The 23,373-nt window shown below is 47.3% G+C and overlaps 1 protein-coding gene across 9 annotated transcripts; it reads right to left on the reverse strand.

Annotated features, from left to right (window-relative positions):
• Positions 1-16: 16 nt before the first annotated feature.
• LOC100123939 lies at positions 17-23,236 on the reverse strand. Of its 9 annotated transcripts, none has more exons than XM_031921957.1 (15): positions 23,222-23,236; positions 19,860-19,993; positions 19,577-19,794; positions 18,679-18,834; positions 18,376-18,577; positions 16,707-17,005; positions 9,775-9,948; positions 8,992-9,070; positions 8,300-8,436; positions 6,476-6,745; positions 5,601-5,903; positions 4,532-5,351; positions 3,832-4,453; positions 2,984-3,751; positions 17-2,905 (listed from the first exon to the last, which is right to left on the reverse strand). In XM_031921957.1, exons 2-15 carry the CDS (start codon positions 19,973-19,975, stop codon positions 2,570-2,572), a joined length of 4,500 nt encoding a protein of 1,499 aa, XP_031777817.1. In that variant the 5' UTR covers positions 19,976-19,993; positions 23,222-23,236; the 3' UTR covers positions 17-2,569. The 9 variants fall into 9 exon arrangements, with proteins under 9 accessions (XP_031777817.1, XP_031777816.1, XP_031777815.1 ...); XM_031921956.1 differs by lacking the exon at positions 23,222-23,236 and adding an exon at positions 21,549-21,858; XM_031921955.1 differs by lacking the exon at positions 23,222-23,236 and adding an exon at positions 21,368-21,858.
• Positions 23,237-23,373: the final 137 nt, after the last annotated feature.

Consider the following 23,373-nt stretch of genomic DNA (forward strand, 5'->3'; position numbering starts at 1 on the left):
TTGTTCTGGAAGTATGTCTTTTTTTAATAGTCATCTTTATTCCGTGCGACATTTCGTCGTTGTTTTAATTTTTATCTGTGTTTTCATCTTCGACGTACACATCTGATGTAGTAAGCGTTTCTCGGAGATCATATTCTATGACGGATAGGAAGAGTTTTTCATCTTTCTCTCTCTCTCTCTCTCGGTGTATATCGTGGTGTTTTATCTTTTTGTAGTTTTCGCTATTATATTAATTGCGGTCGCCGATCCGCGACACGCGTACACACTTTCCGATCATACAAACATCAAATCTAATAGTTTTTATTTTTCTTGTTTACCTTTAGTTTAGTTTACGAGTTAACCGATAGAAGTAAGAGCCGCTCGCTTAATGTGACAGCAACGATTGCACGTTTGTTGCAAAAAGGCGTTGACGCGCCTTCTCTCTTCCCTTTCCCCGCTTTCGATTATCTCTCGTTCCTCGCCCCACTTTCAAGTAGTTAATACAAATTGGCATGGATTTATTGTAAATTTGTTAATCTTAGCCCTTGCACTCCCGAGCGAAGGTACAACGTGCTGTGTTCTCTCACGTTCAAATATATAATTTTACAATTCTCTTATACATCACTGTCTTGGACATAAAATCTCTCTTAAGTGAAAACAGTGTATTTTTTTTATCTCTTTCTTTACCTCGTAATATATATAATATATATAATATATCGATCTATCTATCTATAATTTTATAATACAAAACGGGACTCTAACGGCAAATCCCCTTTTTAAAAGCTCGTATCCTTAAAGATATCTGGACGCCTGGTACCCTACGTTTCGCGCGTTCGCAGTCACTCTCAGCCAAAGTCTGCTTCGTTTGTTCACGATACAACTTTTCGCTCTCTTTTCTCTCCCTAGTCTCCTTTTTTTTTTTAAAATAACACTTAGGCTACGCAAATATTTTACATCCAAACATCGATTAACACTCAGAAAATACTAGAGCATTGCTTACCGCGACTGCGCAGCTCGCTACATTAATTGCGTTCTCGCATTTTCGATTTCTCACATAGTTTCTTCCTTGTCAACGCTGCACTCCTCAATTTTGGTTTTGTTGTTGAAAAAGAAAAACGACTGATGAGTTACAAAGGAATCCGGAAGTTAATCATCTTTAATGTGACGAGCTGCACGCCGCGCGTGTGATCGTCTATTTTACACTTACAACGAATGTCCCGAAAAATTGAACGAGCGTATAAAAAAATATTCGCCTCTCTGCGTGCGCGCGATCAGCCTCTAAATGTGGTCAAAGTTATACCAAACGAGTAGCTAAAAATAATTTGCGCAAACTCGAAAAAATTATTCCGACATCTTTTCTAAATATACATCCTTGTTATATAAAAAATAAACGACTCTTTCGTATAGCGTACGGAAAATAACATACGAAAACTTTAACAGATTTCCGGTATCATGGGTCGCGAAGAAGAAGATGAACCTGAGAGACATGATCGTCTTTCATGTTTTGTTTTCTTTAGAATTCGTTAAAATACATAAAAATTTAACATGGGCCGCAAGATTCGATATAAAACATCTTGTCTTTGGCGATGCGTTCGATTTTATAATGGTCCCCTTTAAGTGATTGAACTAAATCAAAACTTACTTTTCTATTTTAGAAAGATAAAATTTGATTTAATCAATTTAAAAATCTCTTTTCTTAAGTTCCTCCCCCTGATTGATTTTCAGTATGTCTATATACCTCAAATCGAACTTGGTACTTTCGTTGTGTCTAACATTTAAAAAGATCTGGATATCTATCCGTACATGCAGTTTATTAAGACTCGTAGATTGCTTAATGATAATTTGGTGTCACGACTTGTATTTTTTTAAATATTTACTTTAAAACACTCTTCAGCGAGAGAGCTCGTGGCGAAAGCTTTGATGTTTCGCAGAAGACTCCCCGCCCCTCGAGCTACTATTTTCTAAATTAACGATAAACTTTCAAACTGATGATTTCGAATTCCGGCTTTAAGTAGCTCGACGAGAAGGACATTGAAAACCAACCATTTCTTCCGAGACTCAGAATCTATCGGTCGGTTACCTATGCCCTCCGTCTTAACATCACTATAACCATAGAATTTTATTTTAGTATTTAACGAGCAAAGTGTATAAGCTTTGCAATTGACGTCTATTTGTATTTCCCACATGGTCGCACCTTCATCTTAGACTTTACGCTATTTATAACACCTAGACGAGTGTGTCGTTCGTTAGGAGTTAGTAGCCGTTTACGTTCGTTCGTAGTAAAGTCAAAAACAGCGAGAGATGGATCATAAGAGACACGCGGGATCTCTCTACATAAATTGCTAAGTCGATTAAAACAGCCATATCATCCTAACACACTGAGATCATATTTAATTTCTTTTCAGTTTCCTCGTAAAATATAACTCAACGGGTCGTAATATTCATCTGAGTATTATATAATTCAATAACCGCTTACGAAAGTATCTAACATTCGAAAAATATTCAAGCGCCGCTGCGTGCATAGGCTGTGTAGCGTCTGTGAAGCGGAGTCGCGCGCGTTTATGCGGAACGTGAAGAGCTTTAGACCGGATTACAGGAAAGCCGTGTGCTTGCTGCTGTGCTCGAGGGCCGCCAGCACGTCCTGCTTTTGCCTGACATACAGTCGACCCTTCTTCCACGGATTCTGCAGCTGCAGAGGCTTGAAGTCGTCTCGCAGACAGCGTTCCCTGGCACCTATCACTGCGACGAGGCAAAAGTTCGCGAGGTCCTCCTGCGCGTAGACCGGGCCTTCGAGGCCCTTTAATAGCACCGCCATGTTTAGCTGTTTGACAACGAGATCTACGACCTCTCGGGCTGTCGTGCGTCCAGTAACGTGCAGCTTCAGACTGGTACCCGAAGCCAGACCTGTTTCGTAAGCTGCGTAGACCTGCAAAAAAACCACAATTTATCGTAAACGTCATTTCTTTGTTGTGTGCAATAGAGGTCGTCATCTCAAATACCGTACCTGAAGAATTCCAGGCATAGGAGCGACAGACGTGCTAGCAGAGGCTCTGGTGCAGTTCTCGATTTCTTTATCCTCCGGCGAAAGCTTTGACTGCTGCAGTTGTTGAAGCGGTTGCTTCTCGGTGCTCGCGATAGAAGCGATGCTGGCCGTAGGTTTGCTTATGTGTAACCTGTTACTCGTTTTAATCGTCGTCGGATACTCGTCGGCGCTGCTGATCGAATGCGAGCTTTCCGACGTTGCATGGCTACTGCCACCGAGCAGCGGACTTGTCGTGGCGGAAGATCTGTTCCTCGGGCTCTGCTTGTACTGTTTGCTGCCGAGATGAAGCGTGTCCTCGGACTTGGAAGGAGGCAACCTACAACTGTTAGCAGAGCCTCCTAACGCTGTTGCGGAGTTGGACGTCCCGGGGCACAGACTGCCACTGCTTCCGGGTCCGTGGATATTGCTGCTGCCCCCACCGCTGCCGCATCCGCTTACAGACTTGTAAGGCTCGGAGGCAGACGAACAGTTGGAACTGTTGCTACCCTTGCGTGGATATGGGCCCAAAGGCAGCTGCTGCTCGCTTTTGCTCAATTCGGTCGAGAGCAGGTTCGTCTGCGAGCAACCGGATCGGTCGACACTAGGCCCTGGCCAGCTACCTCTGCCTGGACTCGATTTGACAAGCTTTGGATCACGAGGTGGCAACTGGAGTAGACTGCGCTTTAAACTGTTGCTATTGCCTTTGTTGCGCTCCAAACTTAACAGATATCTAACGCAGATGCCGCTGCTCTACTCGGGCAATGAAACAAAATTTAGTAACAATGCATAATAATGATAGATAAAGTATATTCAACTATAAACATGCTTACGGTTATGGAAGACGTTCCTCGATCCCTGGCAAATGTGATGAGATCGATGAGCCACCTGGCGGATTTCCAGACGCTGTTCATCTGCGACTGCAGATCCTGCAACCTTGCGAGCTTGTCTTTGGCGATGCTGAGCTCGGAGCTGCTGAAGGCCTCGCGATGGTTGTGCTGTGCCTGGGCGGTATCGAGTTCGAGGATGCAGCTGAGCCTCGAGTATCGATTAATCACGTCCTTCTGATAGGTATTCAGGTGGACCATTTCGAAGACCTGGATGGGCAGCGAGAGTAGGTCCGACCGCTGGAGGGATATTTCTCGGGCTCCGGGTACGGAGCAAGCTATCTCTGCCGGTGGAACGGCAACAAGAAAGCTGACTTCGGGGCTGAGCTCGATCACCTCGGCATCGTAAAGTCGGTGACCCAGCGATTCCTCGGCACTGATTTCCATGTAGCTGAAGAGTCGCTTGGCCGTCGCCGCGACAACGTCGATAAACAGCTTCTGCTGTTCAGAGCCCTGCTGTTCGTTCGAAGCGTTCTCCTTCTCCTCGCTATCGTCGCACTCGTCTTTGCGGTATAATTCGCCAGACGCTTGCAGACGACCCATTCGCTTGAGGTACTCCCATTCCTCGCTGTAAAATATTACAAACTTTTGGTATACTAACATATTCCATGATTATCAATCGCAGAAAAATACGAGGACTACTTACGCAGAAACGTGAGGGTTATCTCGAACTTTGCAGTGAGGCAAGACGTTGGGCGATTTGGCAGGCACCAGCACCTGGATAGAGTCGACGCTGCTCTGCATCTTGAGGTAGCCGAGGTAGAGGCCTCTCGACAATTTGATGCTGCTCGCCTGATGGTAGGCCATTTGATCCTGAATACTAGCCATGAGGAAGTCAGCGACGTTGCTGTCCTCGTGGGTAATGAGCTTTTTCGTAACCTTGGCAAGAGGTAGCCACCTGCTGTTGAGTACCGAGACCTGTTTCGGCGAGCGCACGTAGTTGACCGAGGAGAAGACCAGCGTGCCCTGTACATCTCGGATGGGCTTGTGGTACAACTGTCCCAGGTCTTGAATGCAAAGTGCAGCCTGCATCTGAGCTGCGGCCTGTAGGAGCTTTATCCTAAAGTGATTGGTCGAGCTGCTGTGACTCTTCTCCATATCTTGGCGCAGGGACTTGACGTCGTCCCAAGTGCAGGCGACTTTCATCAGCCAGTGGAAGTCGTTGTAGATGCAGCTAGGATAGGTCTCGTCGACCTCGATAACAGGCAGAAAATCTTCATTGGTCACGAGCACCTTGTCCTCGTGGTAGAGTAGGCAAGCGAGGAAGACACCACGGCGCAAGTTTTTCTGGAACTTGCTCGTCGCCGTAAACAGCTGTTTGATCGTCGTCTTCTTTTTGTGATTTCGTCTTTGTACAGCCGGCGTCTCTTGGCTGTACTCCGGGCCGCGAACGTCGGTGAACAAATTGTCCAGTTGTTCGAGACGACCGGCGAAACGAGCCATTCTGCCGTCTATGTCGCGCCAACCTTTGCAACGAATCGCGAGAATCACATTTATCCGTTATTCAGAATAATAAGTTTAAATCCTTAGCTGCGCGGTCAAAATATACTCTGTTAGCACAGTAGTTTACCAAGTTAAATTTTGCGGGCATGAGTAGGTTTATGTAACTAGTACAAAGTGTTCACAAACTACTAACTAAATTTTATAACCAAATTCACGCAAGCTTTGTTGTCCAAAAGCTTCGAAATAAATCCACACGAAAAATCAATACTCACTGCTCGGCATAAGATGCGTCGGCGTTGTCGGCCTGAACCTGCTGTAGCCTTTGAGGTTTCCGGCGGCCGCGCGGAAGTAGTACCTGTGTCCTTGTAGCAGACCTTCGATGCGGCACTCCTTCTGCTTCATATCGAGAAGCTCTCGTTCGCCGCAGAGCATCGCAAAGTCCTCCTTGAAGCTCCACTGGATCTTGAATTTCGTGCAAATCGGCGCGTCCTGGGTTTCGGACTCTTGAAAGCGGGCCATCACCGAGGTGATCCCCGTCACATCGACCGTCACCAGGTACGGCATATCCGGAGGTCCTGAAAATTCATTTGTTTATATTTTTGCTTCTTCGTCATTTACTCGCGATAGACCGTGGGAGTTCATATTCGTAGCGGAAGACATTAGCCGATATCCTCGCACTTAATCCGTCGGTAATTGAGCGGTAATTCAATTCCTCAAGTTTGACGGCGGTGCAGAATTTAATATAATTTGTGCGAAGAAGTTTTCCCAGGTATACGCGCCAATCGATCCGGCAAACTAACAAAGAACCTCGTACACAGTACTCCGCTCTACATCCAGTGCTCAGTAAGGAGCAGACGCTGGGGAAATACGAGTTATTCGACTTGGCATTTCCAGACTCGAGAAAACGTCGATCACTCTTTCTTTTTTTTTTATTCAAGACCGTTTTATTAATTGATCGAAGAAACAGCATTTACAGCATTAACGCTCGACACGCAGACTATCGAGAATACGTCAATACTGGGAACGAATAGAAACGGAGAGAAAAATAAAAATGTGCGCGATTCATTCGACTTGGCGTCTCAAAAATTACATTTCCTTCTCGCGCGCAATTCAATCTCATCCATCTCCTCGGAAAATTCACACGTACTCGCTTGATTGAATCCGAGCAACATTTTCCTGAGCGCCCTGGCTCTGCGCTCCCATAGCGCCAGCTGTTTATCCTCGGCACTGCCACCTCCGCTGCATCCGGTGAGGTTGTTGTGTTGAGACGAGAAGCTCGCCCTGTGGCTCTGACTGGAAGGCGGTTCCAGCAACGAAGCTGGCCCGGAATTGCCCGGGCCGCCCAGCTCCTGGACCCTGTGCTCGGCTTCGCTGAGGAGAGACGCCAGGTGGCTTCCCAGTGTCTCCGGCGACTTGACTGCAACACACGAAGCATAGAGATGCGTTAATCCAATGAAAACATTGCCATTACGGCAGGAAAGTTTCCGTCTTCCCTTATCGTCGCTATCGCTCGCGTCGACAGCGACCAATCAACGCGCAATTTGTCATCCCGAGAAAAGTACAGTATAAACTTTTTTCCCGCCCGCGCGCGCGCGCTCATGCAAAATAATAGAAGAAGAAAAAAATAAATAAAGTCGCGTCTGAGGGGGCTATAAATAGGGGCTAGTTCCATCCATATCAATCCAATCGACACGAAAGCTATTATCGAGCCAGCCCCTCCACTAGACTACTCGACTCCTCCTCCCCCGCCCGAGCACAAGCCTCTATTCACTGGAGATTCCATTTATGTCGCAATTAATTAGAGTAACGCAAGCTCATACCGAGCGATTGTACGTGTGTCGCCTGTACGTCTAGTTCGCGTCGCTACCGCCACTACTTTGCCGCTGTATGGTTATCGTGTAAACAGGGTATTTATGGCATACTGGTAGAACGCGAGATGGTTTTTTACGAGTATTTTATGCGTCTGGCGTTTTTAATTTCATGTTTTTACGTCGAAACTTCATCCCGGCAAATAATTTTTTTTATACTTTTCTCTACCGTCTAGTGTTTGTTACGAGCTAGTGCCGCGTAAGCCAGCTGAAAATGTTAATCGTTATACGAAATGAGTCTTATCGCATTTAATGTCCAACAATGGTTGCAAGAACGATATAAAATGTCCAATAATGAAAAATTTCTACCCAACAGTATTTACCCTGAAACTTATTTAGACAATAGAAGAGCAACGTGTACAATTATTAATTATCGCCTCACCGTCGAAAAGTGAGAAACTATAAAAAACTTCTCCGTAACAGAATAACAACAACACCCACGAATCAATCCACCTGGCCATTTCAGCAGCCGAGGCACACACACATAAATAACAGTAGTGGCCGATTATGCGAAACCTGGCGCTAATCCTCCGGACGTGACCTAAATATTTTCCCCGCATTTTAGCGCTCTCCGTACGAAGAGGCAATAACTAAATTAGGCGCGACACTAACCCACCGGAGAGTTACGAGCCGAGTTTTTCTCTCCAACTTCCCGGAAAACACACACGTATTCACACCAGCACCGCGCGCGCGCGAATTGAAACACGATGCGCGAATGGCCTCAACGTTTTATAGACACACTTCATCAGCTGTCGCTCCGATATCGTGTGTCACAGTCAGATAGACACACACACACACACACACACACACATCTATTAGAATCCCTGCGTGTAGTTACTACATACACGAATCACACAGCTCGAATTCAAAATTCCGCTTTCCTCTCGCTGCATCGACATATTCCCTTTAAAATCCCCCTCGGCGTGCGCAGTGCACAAGTGTATATCGAGCGGATGCATTAGCGTATATATACCGCGGTATCGTTCGCTCAATCGAACGATAATTGCCGGCGGACACGGAATCCGTTTTTCCTCGGGCGAAGCAATTAGCACGATTGTATTCTCCACAACGCTCGGCAAACATTTACAAAAGAGAGCGAGTACCGCAGTGAGCAAGCGGGCGAATAAATGACGTACATTGATTGCCCTCCTGGGCGCCGAAAGCCACGAGCATCTTCGCCAGCGGCCGGTTGCTGCTCAGCACCGCTACGTCCAGGGGTGAAAGCCCATCGCTGTTTACACTGGAACAGAGAGAGAGAGAAAAAAAATGTCACGTTTATACAGACGCGTATAAAAGGCTCTCGTTGTGTATGTAAAGCGGAATTTAATTCAAGAATGGAGGAAGAAGAGGAAGAGAAAAAAGTTTCTATGGAGAGTGAGTGAGAGAGAAAGAGAGAAAGAGAGGGCGTCGATCGAACTTTTCTCGTTCTCGGGGAAAAGAATGCCCGCGACTTGATTATATCTAGCCGGTCTCTCAGGACCTTAATCCCTCGCGTGTATATCTATACCATACACGCGCGCGCTATAGTACAGAAAAGAAAGAAGTTTCTTTCGTTGACCAGCGACGAGGGAAGAAGACGCTCTTTCTCTCTCACGCCCTCGAGGGTAAAAGTATTTCGTTGTTCGTGAAAATTATGAGCACAGATCGATGAGCCGCGACGAGGAGGCAATTTTTTAATCGTCGTCTAGCTGGTACTACTGCTGGAAGGGTGATATAATGAGTAAAGTTGCCTCCGTATGTATACAGGTAAATAACGGACTTGACCCCGTTTATGGCCCAGAATATAGATTCTTACCTGTTAACGTTGACGTCGGTCGACTCGAGGATGGCACGCGCCTTGTCGATGTGCCCGTGTTCCACAGCCGCGAACAGAGCTGTCACAGATAGAGAAGCAAGACAGAGGTTAATTAGCGGGCTCGAGACTGCGTTTCAGGCCAGAACATTAAGGTATCCTATGCAGAGGCGTGGCTCTACGTCGAATTTTATTTATACGCATACGCGGCCGTCGTCCTTGCACGAAAGCTTCCAGAGTGGTATACACACAAACGCGTCGTTTACAGCCTGGACTGAATTCGAAAAAGTTGGAATTAACAAAGTTTGCCTGTATTAGCTTACGGATATCGATTTTCGTATCTTCGTGCAAGAACTGATAGCCGAATATGCTCGACGTGACTCCGCCAGGAGAGAGAGAGAGAGAGAGAGAGATCAGCTGCTTCGTAGACGTCGATCGATCCTGCATACTGCAAACATATACACATATACGTTTGAATTCCAGAAGCGGCCGACGCCGAGCGGAAATAAACGGGCAGATTTAAAAACATCGATCGAACACAGGATGGCGAATTTAGTACCTTTTTTTTTTAATTATTCAGCCATTGGCTTTATATACGCCCACACGCATGCACATATCCCGACAATGTGTGCACACACAGCGGTACAGTTTTGCTAGTTTCGAGTTTTGGCGTAAAAATAAAAAATTTGAAAACAACGCAGTACAGCAAGCTTTAATCTCGGAAAACGAAAAAGCTCTCGAAGAGAAAATAAAAATGCAAAAAAAGCTGCGGCTACATAGCTATACCATGCAAGTGTATGTTGAGGGATGGTTGTGCCGTGAGAGGGTTGTTGATGTGTATCGACGACAGGTTGATGAGCTGGTACTGATGGCTGCGTTGCTGCTGCTGCTGTTGCTGCAGCTGGTGTTTCTTCTTACCGAAGCTCTCCAGGAACTCCATCCCTTGTAGCGAGTGCAGCTCTGTGGCGAGAAAAAAAAAACAACATCGAAACGTCAGGCAACGCGGAAAGCAAAATAATAATAATAGAAATAATACGCCGCGAATCAAAGATCAAAAAGAACGTGGATAAAAGAAGGAGCCAAATCCGCATAATCGGCTCAATTATCCTCCCTCCCGAGTATCATCCCTCCTCCCCCCCCCCTTCGGTATCGATAATCGCGTTAAAATCCCTCGGCGCTGTAAGTGTGGCGGGGAAGAAAGAAGTAGGTACAGTCTGTATATGTATATACATACAGGGAAGAGGAGAGAGAGAGAGAGAGAGAAAAGGTGGGCGCAGTACAGCCTTCCCTTAATTAATTGCCCGAGCGCTGGCTCGCGCGCTAATTAAAAACATCAGCAGCCGCTGCAGCTGAAAGTCTTTCTGTTTCTTCCTCTTTCTCGATTCGTTACTCGTATAACTCTCCCTGGAAAACGTACTTGTTCCCGAAGTGCTCCTTGTCGTCGTCGTCGTCGTCGTAGTTGGCTCGGGTTCCGGCTCCTTTTTGTACTTTTTCCCCACGACGACGCTGCTTTTCTGAAGAGATAAATGTCGGATCAGCTTTCCTCTGGGAGCTGTTTCTCGCATTCCGATATCGACTTCTCTATCGGCTGCTTTATTCTCGCGAAGCTCGGGCGCTGGGCTTTGAAAACATATCTTTCGAGTTTTTGCGGTGCGCCTGCTTGTTATGAGTTCGCGAGGTAATTAGCGACTTTGTTGTTGGAGTTGGATATTTGACAGACCAGGACCGAGCCGTCAAAATCATCATGCTTTTTGCGATGAAACATGGATGCGAGATTTTACTTGACTGTATAACGTGAAAAATCTCTATTAGGTGGATGGATCTTGCGTAGCGAACGCGTTGACGCGACGCATCAATCATATCTGGTATATGCGACGTGCGAAATAAATAACTTTTTTTATAATACCAAAGGAATATCGAGTAAAAAAGTATTTTTCATTTTTGAAATGAAAAATCTTAATATTATCAACTTTGCTTTTACTAGGAAATTTCTTTTCATATTAACCGGAAAATTAACGAGTGTCTGAATTTTACGCGTCGCTTTTAGAGCCTTCATAAAAATGATAATTTCAATAACGTCAACGAAAAAAAAACTCTGATTAGCCCCTAGTAAAACGACGCACTAAAATTCAATCTCCAACACGGAATATAAAATAATCTCAAAGCCCAGATTCCAAGCTTCCAAGAATAAAGCATAAAACAGTCACGGCTCGAGCATCACCTTGCCAGTCCAGAAGCTCGCGATGTTGTCAACGGTCCTGGGCTTTAGAGGCTTGACCTTCACCTCCGTCTCAACACGCGTGCACCAGCGATGCGTTTCGCACCTGCCGTTCTCGAGCACAACAGTCAGTCCCTCGTCACCGAGACTCATCCTCCTCGGCTTCACCGGCGACGGTACATCGACCTTATCGTTATCGTTGTCGAAAAAAAAGCTTCCCATAGAGGAATCCAGCGAACTGTCCACGAACAGCGGGTTCTCGTACGCACTGAACTCGTCCCTCTTCACGGACATCTCCTCGAGCTTTGGTTTGTTATTCTCTTTCAGCGAGAGCTTCGACTTTAATTCCCTCGTCATCTCCTCCTCGGTTTCCTCTTGCAATTCTCTGAAGCCCGACAGTGTGGGTTTACTCGACTCGGGCTCGAGATTCAGACCGTTGATGTTAGCGTGGTTTCTGATCTTGCTGATGAGCTTGAAAGACGCTCGGAAGGACTTGGACCTCTTGAAGTTCGACGGCTTGTTGCTACTGGTAATCGTCGTGCTGGTCGGCCGTCGAAGCAACTCCATCCTAGGGCTCGACGGAGCGGCTGACCTGCGGAATTTCATCTTATCCTTCGAGGCGACATTTCTCTTCTCGCTCGCACTGTAAGCCAGCAGCGTCACAGAATTATTATCATTATCATTTTACACACACACACGACGTGGCTAGCTACTACATGCAAAGGGTGCACACTCGTTGTTCCCAGCCTCATTCGATCTAATTCAAAAGTCTCCTTACGCTGCGGCTGCCGCAATCAGACACCATTATTTACTCAGAGGGACAATGCTGTATATAACGTCACAAGATCTCGAGACGGGAGAGAGAGAGAGAGAGAGAGAGAGAGAGAGAGAGAATCGTTACATCCCGGCTAATTTGCCGGGCCACTGCTTTTTATTGCCGACGTCCGTTAGATGCGCTCACGCACGAAGACACGACGATGACGAGTGTAGGGGACGACTCTGCGTACGTGCATACTCGTTAATGAAATCGAATTGAAGTGAAAATAGCGAAAAGAGTTTCTCGCGAGAGTCACATCCTGGCTTTGTGCGTCTGTCACAGCCGAGATTTCACTCGTCGTTTTTCTCACGAACTTTCTCTCTCTCTCTCTATCTCTCTCTTTCTCGCTTACACAGACGTATTCGAAGTGTAACAATAACAACGTGTGTATTTTCGTCAAATGATTTCACTCTCGCGCGCATTTGACTCAGTTATGCTAATGTATCAAATGCTCGGGAGAAGCAAAACATCCGAGACTAAGCGAGTAGTGTACACCCATTGCAGGCGATAAATATATATATCCCTCCAGATATACGTACAAGTCGTCGATTCTTTTCCTTCTTCTTCTCAGCTGCTGTATCGATGGACACTTTGCTTTCGTCTTCGCAGTATATAGAGCATCACTTTAGTACACAACACTCGGAGTAACGATAATCTTGCACTGGTACGGCCATTCTGGTGTTAACACCGGCACGTATCGTCATTTTTGAAAATAAGCCGTTGCACGGAAAGAGTACGCGAGAGACGCCACGCGATGCTCGGCATGCCTGCGGTGCGATCGCGTATAGAAAACAGCTGCTGCTGCGCATGCGCACTTGTACGCGGGGTATTTGCGTTGAGCGTGTATATACGTATATACGCATGGCTGTGGGCCCCAGCAGGACTGCGCCGAGTGGAGGGGGGGGGGGATTGCAGGGGGTTACTGAGAGCTGTTCTTTTTGATCTTTTTTTTTCGGTGTGTTCGCTTCCTAACGAAGACTGCGTGGCATTTTTCGATATAAACTTCAAATCAACTTTATTGCTAGACATCTCGAAAAAAAATATAAAGTTAAACGTACCTCGTATTCGTTAGGAACTACCGAATATAAAATAAAAAAAAAATCTCGGCGTGTGTCGAGAGAAGGTATTATATGGATCGATTTCCTTAATAAATATCCTCTCTCGGCACTGCGCGCAATGAAACTTTTAACGAAGAGATATGGAGAAAAGGTAAAAAATCCCTCTTGAATTTCAGCTTCAGAATTTTTTTCAGTTCGCAATAAGGACGCATATACGAATTTTATTGCGGTATGGAATCCGAATGCCTCTTGCTCCGCAATAAATTTCGAGTTTATCTCGAAACGCTATACACAGAAGCGTTCCGAGTTTCGGAGCGAATCGCGTTATTACACCCAAGAGCCTGGTTGAAGAGTCGAGATTTTTTTTATGACTTCTGTCGTACTATTCGCTTCGTCCGAATTCGCAAAACTGATTAATTTTTCGGCTAATAGCGTATTTTACATTATTCCGTACGGACACTTGCACGACTCCCTGCGGACTAATTGGTAAATGTACTGCACTTCGTTTAATATATGTTTATCGCGTTATTGCACTCTGGGACTTACGCGCGCGTGTTATAGCTTCTCCCAAAAAACTCGAAATTTCATCATCGCTTCTTTCCCCGAAAAAGCCCGCCTAATTTGATTTTCGAAGCAGCAATCGATAAATTCTCCCATACCTTTATAAATACCTTATACGCACGTCCGCAGAGCGAGAATCTCTCGGCGCGTATAATAATCGGATAATTCGAAGATCAACCCGCCGCGGGCGTCACTGGCCCGATCGATAATTGTTGCGCCACATCTATATACCTATACACTCGTAATACCCTCTCTCAAAGGAAAATCTCGCTGGCTGTATAGAGCGTCGGTACATAATAGAAAAGAAAATCGCGTCGTGTGCAGCTCCGCCGCGCGTCAATTTAGCTATACGAGAGAGAAAGAAAGAGCCCGGATTAAAGCGCGGGAGTGGACCATTAGGTGGAAAAGCCGAAAGTGGAACTCGATACAATCAGGCGCCGGCTGCACTGTGTACATATAGCTAGAGAATGCGCCTCTTGAAAACTTGGCGGGAAAATCGTGCGCCCAGTCGCCCGCCATTTCAATTTCCACTCGCTATGCACTTTCGTCGAAAATAATTCGATCCAACTATACACAAACCGTGTCGTTCGTTTCGCGTTTGTTCCAAGTCGCTGGAGATAATCACGTTGTTTTTCGCCACGTGCTGTAAATATCCGAAATGCGTACGCGGCCACCTCTCGCCGAAGCGCGAGTTTCAAGACTGAGGACAGATCCGCAGCTGGAGAACAAAAATGGATAGGTATAAACGCGAGAGAGGACACTTTAGGGGTAGCTACTTCCTGTAGGGTCCTTCAGTTATGCGCCACCTGCTCCGAGAGCTCGTCCGATTACTTTATAATACCCGTACTCATTCGTCTCTCTCTCTCGCGCGCGCACTTTCCACGTGTGCCTGCCTTTTACGTAACACAGCCGCCCGAAAAAAAAAAAAAGGAAAACTCTCCCACACGTTAGAAATTCGTTAACAGGTCGCGGTCAGATCGGAGGACTGACCGTCTGCTGCTTTACGCGTAAAACGCGTACAAGCGACAGGTGTGTGCGGAGTATATCCGTGTGCGCGAGTCTCTCTTCACAAAGGGCCGGAAGGCTGTAACCGTTTTATTCTAATATAGAACACGCCTCCGGCGACGACGAAGAGGCGAAGAAAAAAATATAAGAAGCGCAGTAGTAGTCGCGCTCGGAGAATCGATCGAGAGTAACGAAGTTCTCAAACGCGATTACGCGAAGGAACGGCTCCGATGATGATTATTTTTCCAAGAGAGCCGGTAATCGGCGCGCTCGCAAAGTTTTATTAAAAAGCGAGTAATAATATAATTTACAACGTATATAGGGGCCCGAGGGTTAATTCGATTTCTCCTATTCGCTGTTTTATATATATATATATACATCGCAGCATACAAAAGCGTGGATGATGAGGGAAGTTTTTAAAGTCGGAAGAGCAAAAAGCTGCAGCGCGCAGCGATTCGTCGAAAGGGAGTGAGAGAGAGAGAGAGAGAGAGAGAGAGAGAGAGAGAGAGAGAGAGAGAGAGAGAGAGAGAGAAAGAGCCGAGTCTCCGCAATAAAAATAAACGGGGGATTTCAGACTCGATCCCTCTCGATTTTATAATACTACTGCTGCTGCACACAATTGAAACTTCGCATTCGAAGTCTATTGCGGCGAATCGAATGAACAATAAACAAGATACCGTTTAACCCTCGACGCTTATCGCTTACGCTTACTGTATAATACTACCTTACGATAAAGCGAGCGAGTAACGATCTCGCATCTTATAAAGTGTAGCTACTCGGAAGTGAGTTTGAAAAAAAGCGCTGATCATCAAACGAACCTAAACACGCGATATTTTTCCATGCGTGCGGCTGCACGCTGTACTGGCGTTTTCGCTCCGTGGTGAAGGCCGTGTGGTGAAAAACGTCCGTCTAGAGACACCTCCTCCTCCTCCGCTGCTGCTGCTGCTGCAGATTTACTATTATTCCAGGCGTAGCTGCTCCTCGGGGATCCTTCGCTCTCCGGCTACAGAGCCATTTGGAAACCGGTTTGCCTCGCGTGCACACACACACACACACGCGCGCACGAGCTTCAAGAGAGAGAGAGAGAGAGAGAGAGACGGATTACACTATACTCCGTGCTGCTGCTGCGACTGCTTCCAGGACGACGAATTTTCGGGCTGATGCATCCGATCCCAGCCTTTCAACGGCTCGACTCCATTTCGAACGTTCTCTAGAGAGAGAGAGAGAGAGAGCGGGCGAGTGTAGGTAGGATACACACACAGAGACGAGAGAGCCAACGCCGTCGCAGAGTGTACACCTGTGTGTATCTTGTTATCTAGCCGAGAGTGTGGGTATACACGCGAGGAGAGCCGAAGATAGAAACACACTAATTGCCACTCGGATTTTCACTCGCTGCGCGAAAGCCGATCTATATATACAGGCGAATACTCCTGGATGTGTGCAGTGCAGTACAGGTATATACAACAAAGCCGATGGATCATCGACCGCCACGATCGCCAGTTGCCGACTGGACGGTAGGTGTATATACGTGTATACCCAGAGCCTTCTCTGTGTGTCTCTCTCTCTCTCCCTACTCCTACGACACGATTCTCTCGCGTACACTGCGGCTGGCTTTTGACTTTCGCTGCGTTGTCGAGGTAGTAGAGTAGAACACAATGTGCTGCACGGCACAGAGGAGAGACTCGGCGTCGGCACCTGTCGTTGTTTCACTCGAGGGTTGCTACTTCGTGACAGGTTGTATTACCCCGCTCCGCTTACTTTCGGCGATACGGACGAGTTTCAGGAAAAAGAAAAGGTAACAAGCGCCACACCTACACTTACACAGAATAATAAGCGAAGCGTGCAATTCCTGAAAATACGCAACGGAATGAAAATTCTAAAAAAAAAACAAAAAAAAAACAAGAAGATGCATCTACGCACGTCAATTTAACGCTCCACATAAAGCTTCTTTCCTCTCGCCTCCATAAAATCAGCTCCATAAACTCCCTCTATCTTTCTCTCGAGAAAGAGCTACTCATCAGCAGTATAAAAAGCATATCCATATAACTCTCTTTCTCACCAAGGATGACCCGATGACCCTTGACCCTTCTGCCGATGCTGGGCGACACGAGGCTGAGTCTGTCACCCCGCGAGCCCAGTAGGGGACTGGGACTCCTCCGAGGCGGCGACTGTTCCACGTAAATGCCATAGGTGCTGCCAGTTCCAAGAGCCGCGCCGTAAACACCGGAAGGACACTCTATAGACGAGCCGCCCAGTAGACTCCACTCGGCGACGCTGTCGATGCTGCTGCTTCGCGGTAAACACGAGCTGCCGCCGCCGCCGCCGCCGCCGCCGCCGCTGCTGCTGCTGCCGTCGCGTCTGCGTGTCATGAAACAGATGTTTTTTTCTTCGCGAATATATACCTACTCCTTACGAGGTTATGGACGAAGGGAAAATCAAGTCGGGTCGTAACGAGTTTAGCGCTATTCACTTGCTCTTCTCGGAGTGAATTTCATTCCGCCACGAGGTTAAACACAGATCGATGAAATTCGTACGCGTCATAATCAGAGTCTCTCTCGTTGAGAGAAATCTCTATCTCCGTGTGCGTACGTGTTTTGTTATATATAATACGGTTTTATCTCCCTCTCCCTCGCAGTGCTTCGCATACTAACGCGCGTACGGGGTGTACGACGTCTTGATTTGCATATTAAACCGGAGAGAGAGAGAGAGAGAGAGGCGGAAGCCACCACCCACCGATTCTTGTCTAATCGCGTATTCTCGGCTACTTTGTTTTTCATAATTCACGCGGGAGAATCATGGGGATGACGCGCGTAGTTATAGCCGATGTGTATGTATAGGTATGCGCGTGAAATTTCACTTCGACGAGGGGGAGATTATTGCCCGGAATTTGTAATCGCGATGCGAGGGGAGGCTCTGTGGCTATATCGGACGGTAATGCCATTTTCGTTGCTTCCTGGTAGACGAGAGAGCGCGGGATTTAAGGAAGAAGAGGGTTGTGGAGAGAGAAGACCGGCAGTGAAGAATTGATGGGTTTTTAAGGTGTGTAGGAGATACGGATGACACTTGGACCGATCTTGTCGCGGATGTATAGCTAAGTAAATGCCTGTGAATGCGAGGGTATTTTTGAAACACGCGTGACGCAGCGTCGGACAGAATTTTCTTACGTTCGGGCCGAGATAAAGGACCGAAGCTTGGCTGGCTTCGATTGCGGTTGAATTTTTTAAAGAGACACGAGGCTATCCGGAACTAAAGTGACCAGTGTGGAAACAACTTTTGGCACGCGAAGAGCCAACAAATCACTTATACTCGCTCGATAATAATTTTAACGACGATAGATTCCAGATATATTGGCCGCGAACTTTCTTCCCAATAGCGTGCGCACACAAATGTACGTATATAACCGCGTGGAGAGAGTTCGCTATTATTTCCCGGCGAAAGATAACTCGTACCATTACCGCGCGATTCTCCCTTCATCTCAATAAGAAACTTATCACCGTATATCACGCCCATAGCATATTTTCAAACCACACACACACACACACACACACACGCCGGGTAATTGGCCACTTGAAAGTAAATATGATAAGTAGATCCTTCGCCGTAACTCTCACAGGCGTATTAATACAAAAACTCCCCCTCTCCCAAGCGTCCAATATGCCAGCGCTATCCCTCTCGTCACACGCACAATATCAAAAAAGAGGGAGAGAGAGAGAGAGAGAGAGACTGACCTCTCCCAGGAGAGTCTCCTCGGTATGTCATCGCTGGGCGGCGTGAAGCTCGGTCGCTGGTTAAGTAGCCTGGCGAGCTTGACGAGCGGCTGCGAGCTCCCAATGCTGCAAGTGCTCAGTCTGCCGCCTTTGTGCTGCTGCTGCTGCTGCTGTCCGTCCCGGTAGTAAGAGCTCGGCCCTGTGTCCGACACCCGTCGCTCGACTGGGCCACGAGGAAAAAAAAATAACAGACACAGCAGAGTCGATTATATGGAAATTATTGTCGCATAAATTTGCCATTCAAATATGATTCTACACACTCACCAATGGCGTCGTCGGTGAAGGATATCCTCGGCGTGAGGAGCTTGCCGTAGCTCGAGACGGCGCTGTCGCGCTTCCCGAGATTCGCTCCATTGGCTGAGCTCGAGGTTGACGTCGATCCGTACGGTGGAATCACAGCGATCGCGCCGCCGCTGGTCTCTGCAAGCAGTAGTGGAATGCATAATATGCCTGTCTCTCTGCAGTGCTACCGATGCAGTTGCAGTAGTGCCGGAATTGGCACGAGTGTGTAGCCAGTTTGTTGGTATTCATTAGCGGAGAGCGCTAAGCTACTCTCCGGAGGGGAATTGTGTATTCCGGGAATTTGGACACGTACTGTGCGTGCTCTAGAGGTTGACGGAATTGCTGTTTACCTTCGGCATCGTATACTCGAGATTAAGAATTTTATAATTATGCCGTATTACACTAAAGAGTAATTTTGTACTCTCGAGTGTATACGTGTCTGTGTGCTGGAGGAGACAAGAGCCGTTGATTGGTTGACTAGCAGTCTAATAGGCCAACGGTATAGACACTGGGGGGCTTGTTGACTAATTGACTTATCGACTCTATGCAAGCGTCGTATCGCAGTTAACCGGACGGCTGAGAAGATTGATGAAGCTTGTTAACAAGATAATGCGGTGGTGGGTACTACTGCAGAACTGCACTCTGTAGACAGCGGAAAACTCGAATTTTCACTAAAAGCCTGTAACAGCTGCCGAAAGTATCCAGTTGCCAGTAAGAGCAGCTGCGCGCTGTCTAGCGTTACGGCGAGCCCAGCTAAAACTTTGCCGAAGGAACAGCGCGTCTCGAGCGCCAATTAGATCCCATAACAGGGCAGAAACAACTGTGCGATAGTGTTGGCTATATAGCTGTTAGTACAAGGTATATATATATATATACTCACGCGCGTAGCCAGCGTCGATCTGCGCCTGGAGAATGTTGAGGCCGGGTGCAACGATGGCCGGTAGGGTGCGCGAGCGCAGGAGCGGCGCTGGTTTCCCGTTGCTGCTCGTCTGGCCCTGAACAGCGACAGAGCCTCGCGACTGGCCCCTGATGTTTTGGTACGCCACGCCACCGCCGCCGGCCGCTTCCTGCTTCTGGCATTCTCCTCCCGCAGGTGCACTGTACGTTTATATCGCGTGTTATCGTCGTAATCGGGATTTCTCACGAGAGCGCATATAACTCACCATTTTTCCTTGCGCTGCTGCTTCTTCTTCTTGAAGGCCTTCTTGACGCGTAGCAGAAGAAAGGCGGCGCGATCGATGGTGAGGCCCGGACCAGCAGCCTTATCGCCGCTCGACATTATTATGCCGCCCGACACCTGCGCGCAGCGTACGTATATAAAACGTGAAAATAGAGATCGACATTTCTTAGATTATACGAAGAACTGCTGATGCAGGCTGAGTGCGAAATTAACGAGTTCGCGGGAGGGAGCAATATGCGAGAGAGAGAGAGAGAGAGAGAGAGCGTATGTTATATACGCGAAGACGCGAAACTCAAGTGGCTCTCGTTAGGCGGCATTCAGAGAGAGCTATACGCTGTCCTCAAATTATTATCAGCCCAGGAGAGAGAGAGAGAAAGAGCGTCATTGAAACTTCATTGAAACTCTCCTCCAATTACATATAGGAAAACTTGCGGCGACGGTAAACAGTCGTGTGTGTGTGTGTGTGTGTGCTCTAGCTCTCTCCCGGGATTTCTCTACTCCGTCTCGAGTTTTTAACTTTCCGCCGGATGTAACACGATTAGACTTGGATGCAGTGCGCGCGCGATAAAAAACCGCCTTTCAAAAGGGATATCATCCGGTTTTAATTGACTGCGTGTCCAGAGCCGCGAAACTGCTGGCCGTATACTACAGCTCTTATCCTTCGCTACAGCAGCGACGCGAGCTTCCTTGATTTTTCTCTCGTTGTCACGTAAATCACGACAAATCCAATATCGCCCCGTCTCTGCGCGTGACGTACACAGCCGCCGCCGCCGCCGCCGCCGTCGCTGCAGAGCAGCAGCAGACGAGAGTATAGTGGATGGAAGTACTACACACACACGCGCGCGTATACTCATCCGCAAATTGTTTTTCGCCTCTGATGCGCGTGCTCTGCAGTAGTGTACTCGAGGGCGTTTTTTCCGTATTATTTCGCCTCTGCGCATTCGGTGACGTGAAAAAGCGCGGGAAATCTATAGACTATTACGCTAAGCATATGCGCTCGTTAAAGTTTATTGCACAAACGGAGCCGCCGCGCGCGGCTCTGATGACCAATCGAGCGTGCTACAACACACACACACACACACACACACACACAGATGCACATGGACGTATCGGCAGGCAATACATTAAAGTGCAATCGATAGATGTAAATGAGTCTGTCAGGAGATATCGGCCGCTCGCGGGCTGGCTTTGATACACGTCCCATTGCCATATCGCGCGCGGAGAGCTATTTGGAAATGTTCCCCCGCGGAATGCAATATCCCTTCCGGCGGCGGCTTCTCTTCTCCGAGAATATGCTGCGTATAGCTATATACACAGGACACAGTCGACGACGATAAGCAGGTGTCTCTGATGTAACGTTTGAGAGATGAGAAAATGAAGAAAATAAAGAAAATAATTGGATGAAAAATGCGGTGCATGTGACAAGCGAGACATTTATTATAGACATTGCGGTGATGAAGATACAGCAGCGACAGCGGCATGAGAGCTTACGTGTAAGTTGCATTATTTCACGCAGTCTTGTGTGCTCTTTCTAACTCTCTCGACGGCTGCAATTGGGTATTTTATATACGGAAGAAGAAGAAGAAGAAGAAGAAGAAGCGACGGGATTATATCGTCGTTTCGCGAAAGAAACGGGGATCCGTCCCGTCCCTCGTGATGTATACTCGCTCACAGCTGGACATCGGGGCTAATGATGAAAAACTAAGGGGACTCGATGAAAACTCCTCCGATGAAGATCAAGTGCTTAGATATTGCGAGCCTGTGTTGTTGTTGTTGTTGTTGTTGTACGGAAGGGAATAACGAACGGAAGATAAGGGAAAAGAAGAAGCAGGTACGGACAGGACAGAGAGATAGAGGAAGAGAAGAAGAGAGAAAGAGAGAGAGAGAGAGAGAGAAAAGGGAACGGCGGCGCGGCGCGTAAGCTCTCTCTCTCGGAGGGCGCGATCCGGGCGTCGCGACGTTCGGCCCCTGACTGGCCAGCCGCCACCGCCACCGCCACCGACGTCGCGACGCCAGGCATCGACGGGATCTCTCTCTCTCTCTCTCTCTCTCTCTCTCTCGTGTGCGTGTAACGCTGGGCGCACGCGTAAACCATCGATCTTTTTCCGCGGATATATAAAGATGAGCCGAATGTTTGTCCCGATATGTATACCTGTGCCAGCGAACTTTGCTCGCGTTGTACACATATTGTGTACTTATATACGTACGTGTACCCGTTAGACACACGTTAACGTAAAGGTGTAAGCATGTAGAGCGCGGGAGAATTTGAGCGATTGAAGAGTTGAGTGGCGACACATTTGGGGACAAAATCGGGGCGGTTCAACTGTCCGCGATGTATAAAATCAGTCTGGGCGACATCTAGCGGCGGACAAACTTAAGGAGCTGCGGCGAGACTGTACGCAATGTTTTTTAACATATTTTCCGCGCGTAAACCGCTGGAATCTGCGAGGAGCGATGACAAACGCGCACAAGACATTATACCTATACACACAAGCGGCTGTATACTCCGAATACGGCGATTCGAAGAATGCGCGGGCGACTTGTTTTCTCTTTTTTACTCGCGCGGCCTTTTTCTTCGACAAAGGGAGCGTATAGTGCATGTGTGTATTATATAGATAGAGCGAGCTTTTTTGTCACGTTGACCGGCAATAGAGTCTGATGGGATCGCTTTTTTCTTCTTCTTTTTCTTTTATGTCAGACTATGGACACAAGTTTGTCCCTCGGGTGCGGACAAAAGCTTTTAAGTTTCGCAGAGGAGAAAGCTTGAATGGTGCGAGTATGACGTAGTGAGTGCGGGGCTCATTCATGAATTTATTTGTACAGCCGATTGTGATGATGATGACTCGCCGCTTGACGGATTATTCAGTATAACCGGTCGAGAACTGGTATATACATCTAGATCGTTCTTAATGCGTATGGAAATTTGAAATGCGCTTTTTTTTTATGCGCGCGGTACGTCATCGTTATGCAAAAGTGCGTTTCCAGGTTTCGCGTGCGATAATCACTGTAATTCGAAATAACTGTCCGCGGAGTTATACCGTATACGACATAACGCGCGCATCCCCCGCAGATGTCCGAAAATCGTCCTATAGCAGAAAACATTCCGACATCTGCATCTCCCCCGGGCTACCTTTAAGCGCAAAAAAGCTTCCTTTTTTGCCTCATATTTATACATAAATCCTCGAACTAAAATATGCGTCTTGACAGCTCCGCAGCGGCAGGCAGGCGTGTGGTGTAAAATCACCCACGGACGGCTTTCTCTCTAACTCCCCGGGATTATTATTATTATACCTAACCTTTTAAAAATAACCCGATTTTCCGAGCCAGAATATATAATAATCTCACGCGTGTGTGCTGCTGCTGCTGCTCTCTCCCTACTCCCTCGTTCGACTTAACCCCTTCTCGCGTAATTACATCATTATTATATGTATATCGCGACAATACAAGCGTTGATACCGGGATAACACATAACTCGTATCGTGTCATCCTTCGCGTCG

This window comes from Nasonia vitripennis, chromosome 1 (assembly GCF_009193385.2).
Source record: "Nasonia vitripennis strain AsymCx chromosome 1, Nvit_psr_1.1, whole genome shotgun sequence".
In the NCBI taxonomy this organism is placed as follows: Eukaryota; Metazoa; Arthropoda; class Insecta; order Hymenoptera; family Pteromalidae; genus Nasonia; species Nasonia vitripennis.

What these genes read in the sequence shown, in the direction of transcription:
- LOC100123939 (XM_031921957.1), bottom strand. Translation starts at nt 19,975, where the DNA reads ATGTCGAGCGGCGATAAGGCTGCTGGTCCGGGCCTCACCATCGATCGC. An exon ending in GATCGACGCTGGCTACGCGC is followed by an intron (nt 18,835 to 19,576) that starts GTGAGTATATAT and finishes TACTGCTTGCAG; the next exon opens with AGACCAGCGGCGGCGCGATC. An exon ending in AGGAGACTCTCCTGGGAGAG is followed by an intron (nt 17,006 to 18,375) that starts GTCAGTCTCTCT and finishes CATGACACGCAG; the next exon opens with ACGCGACGGCAGCAGCAGCA.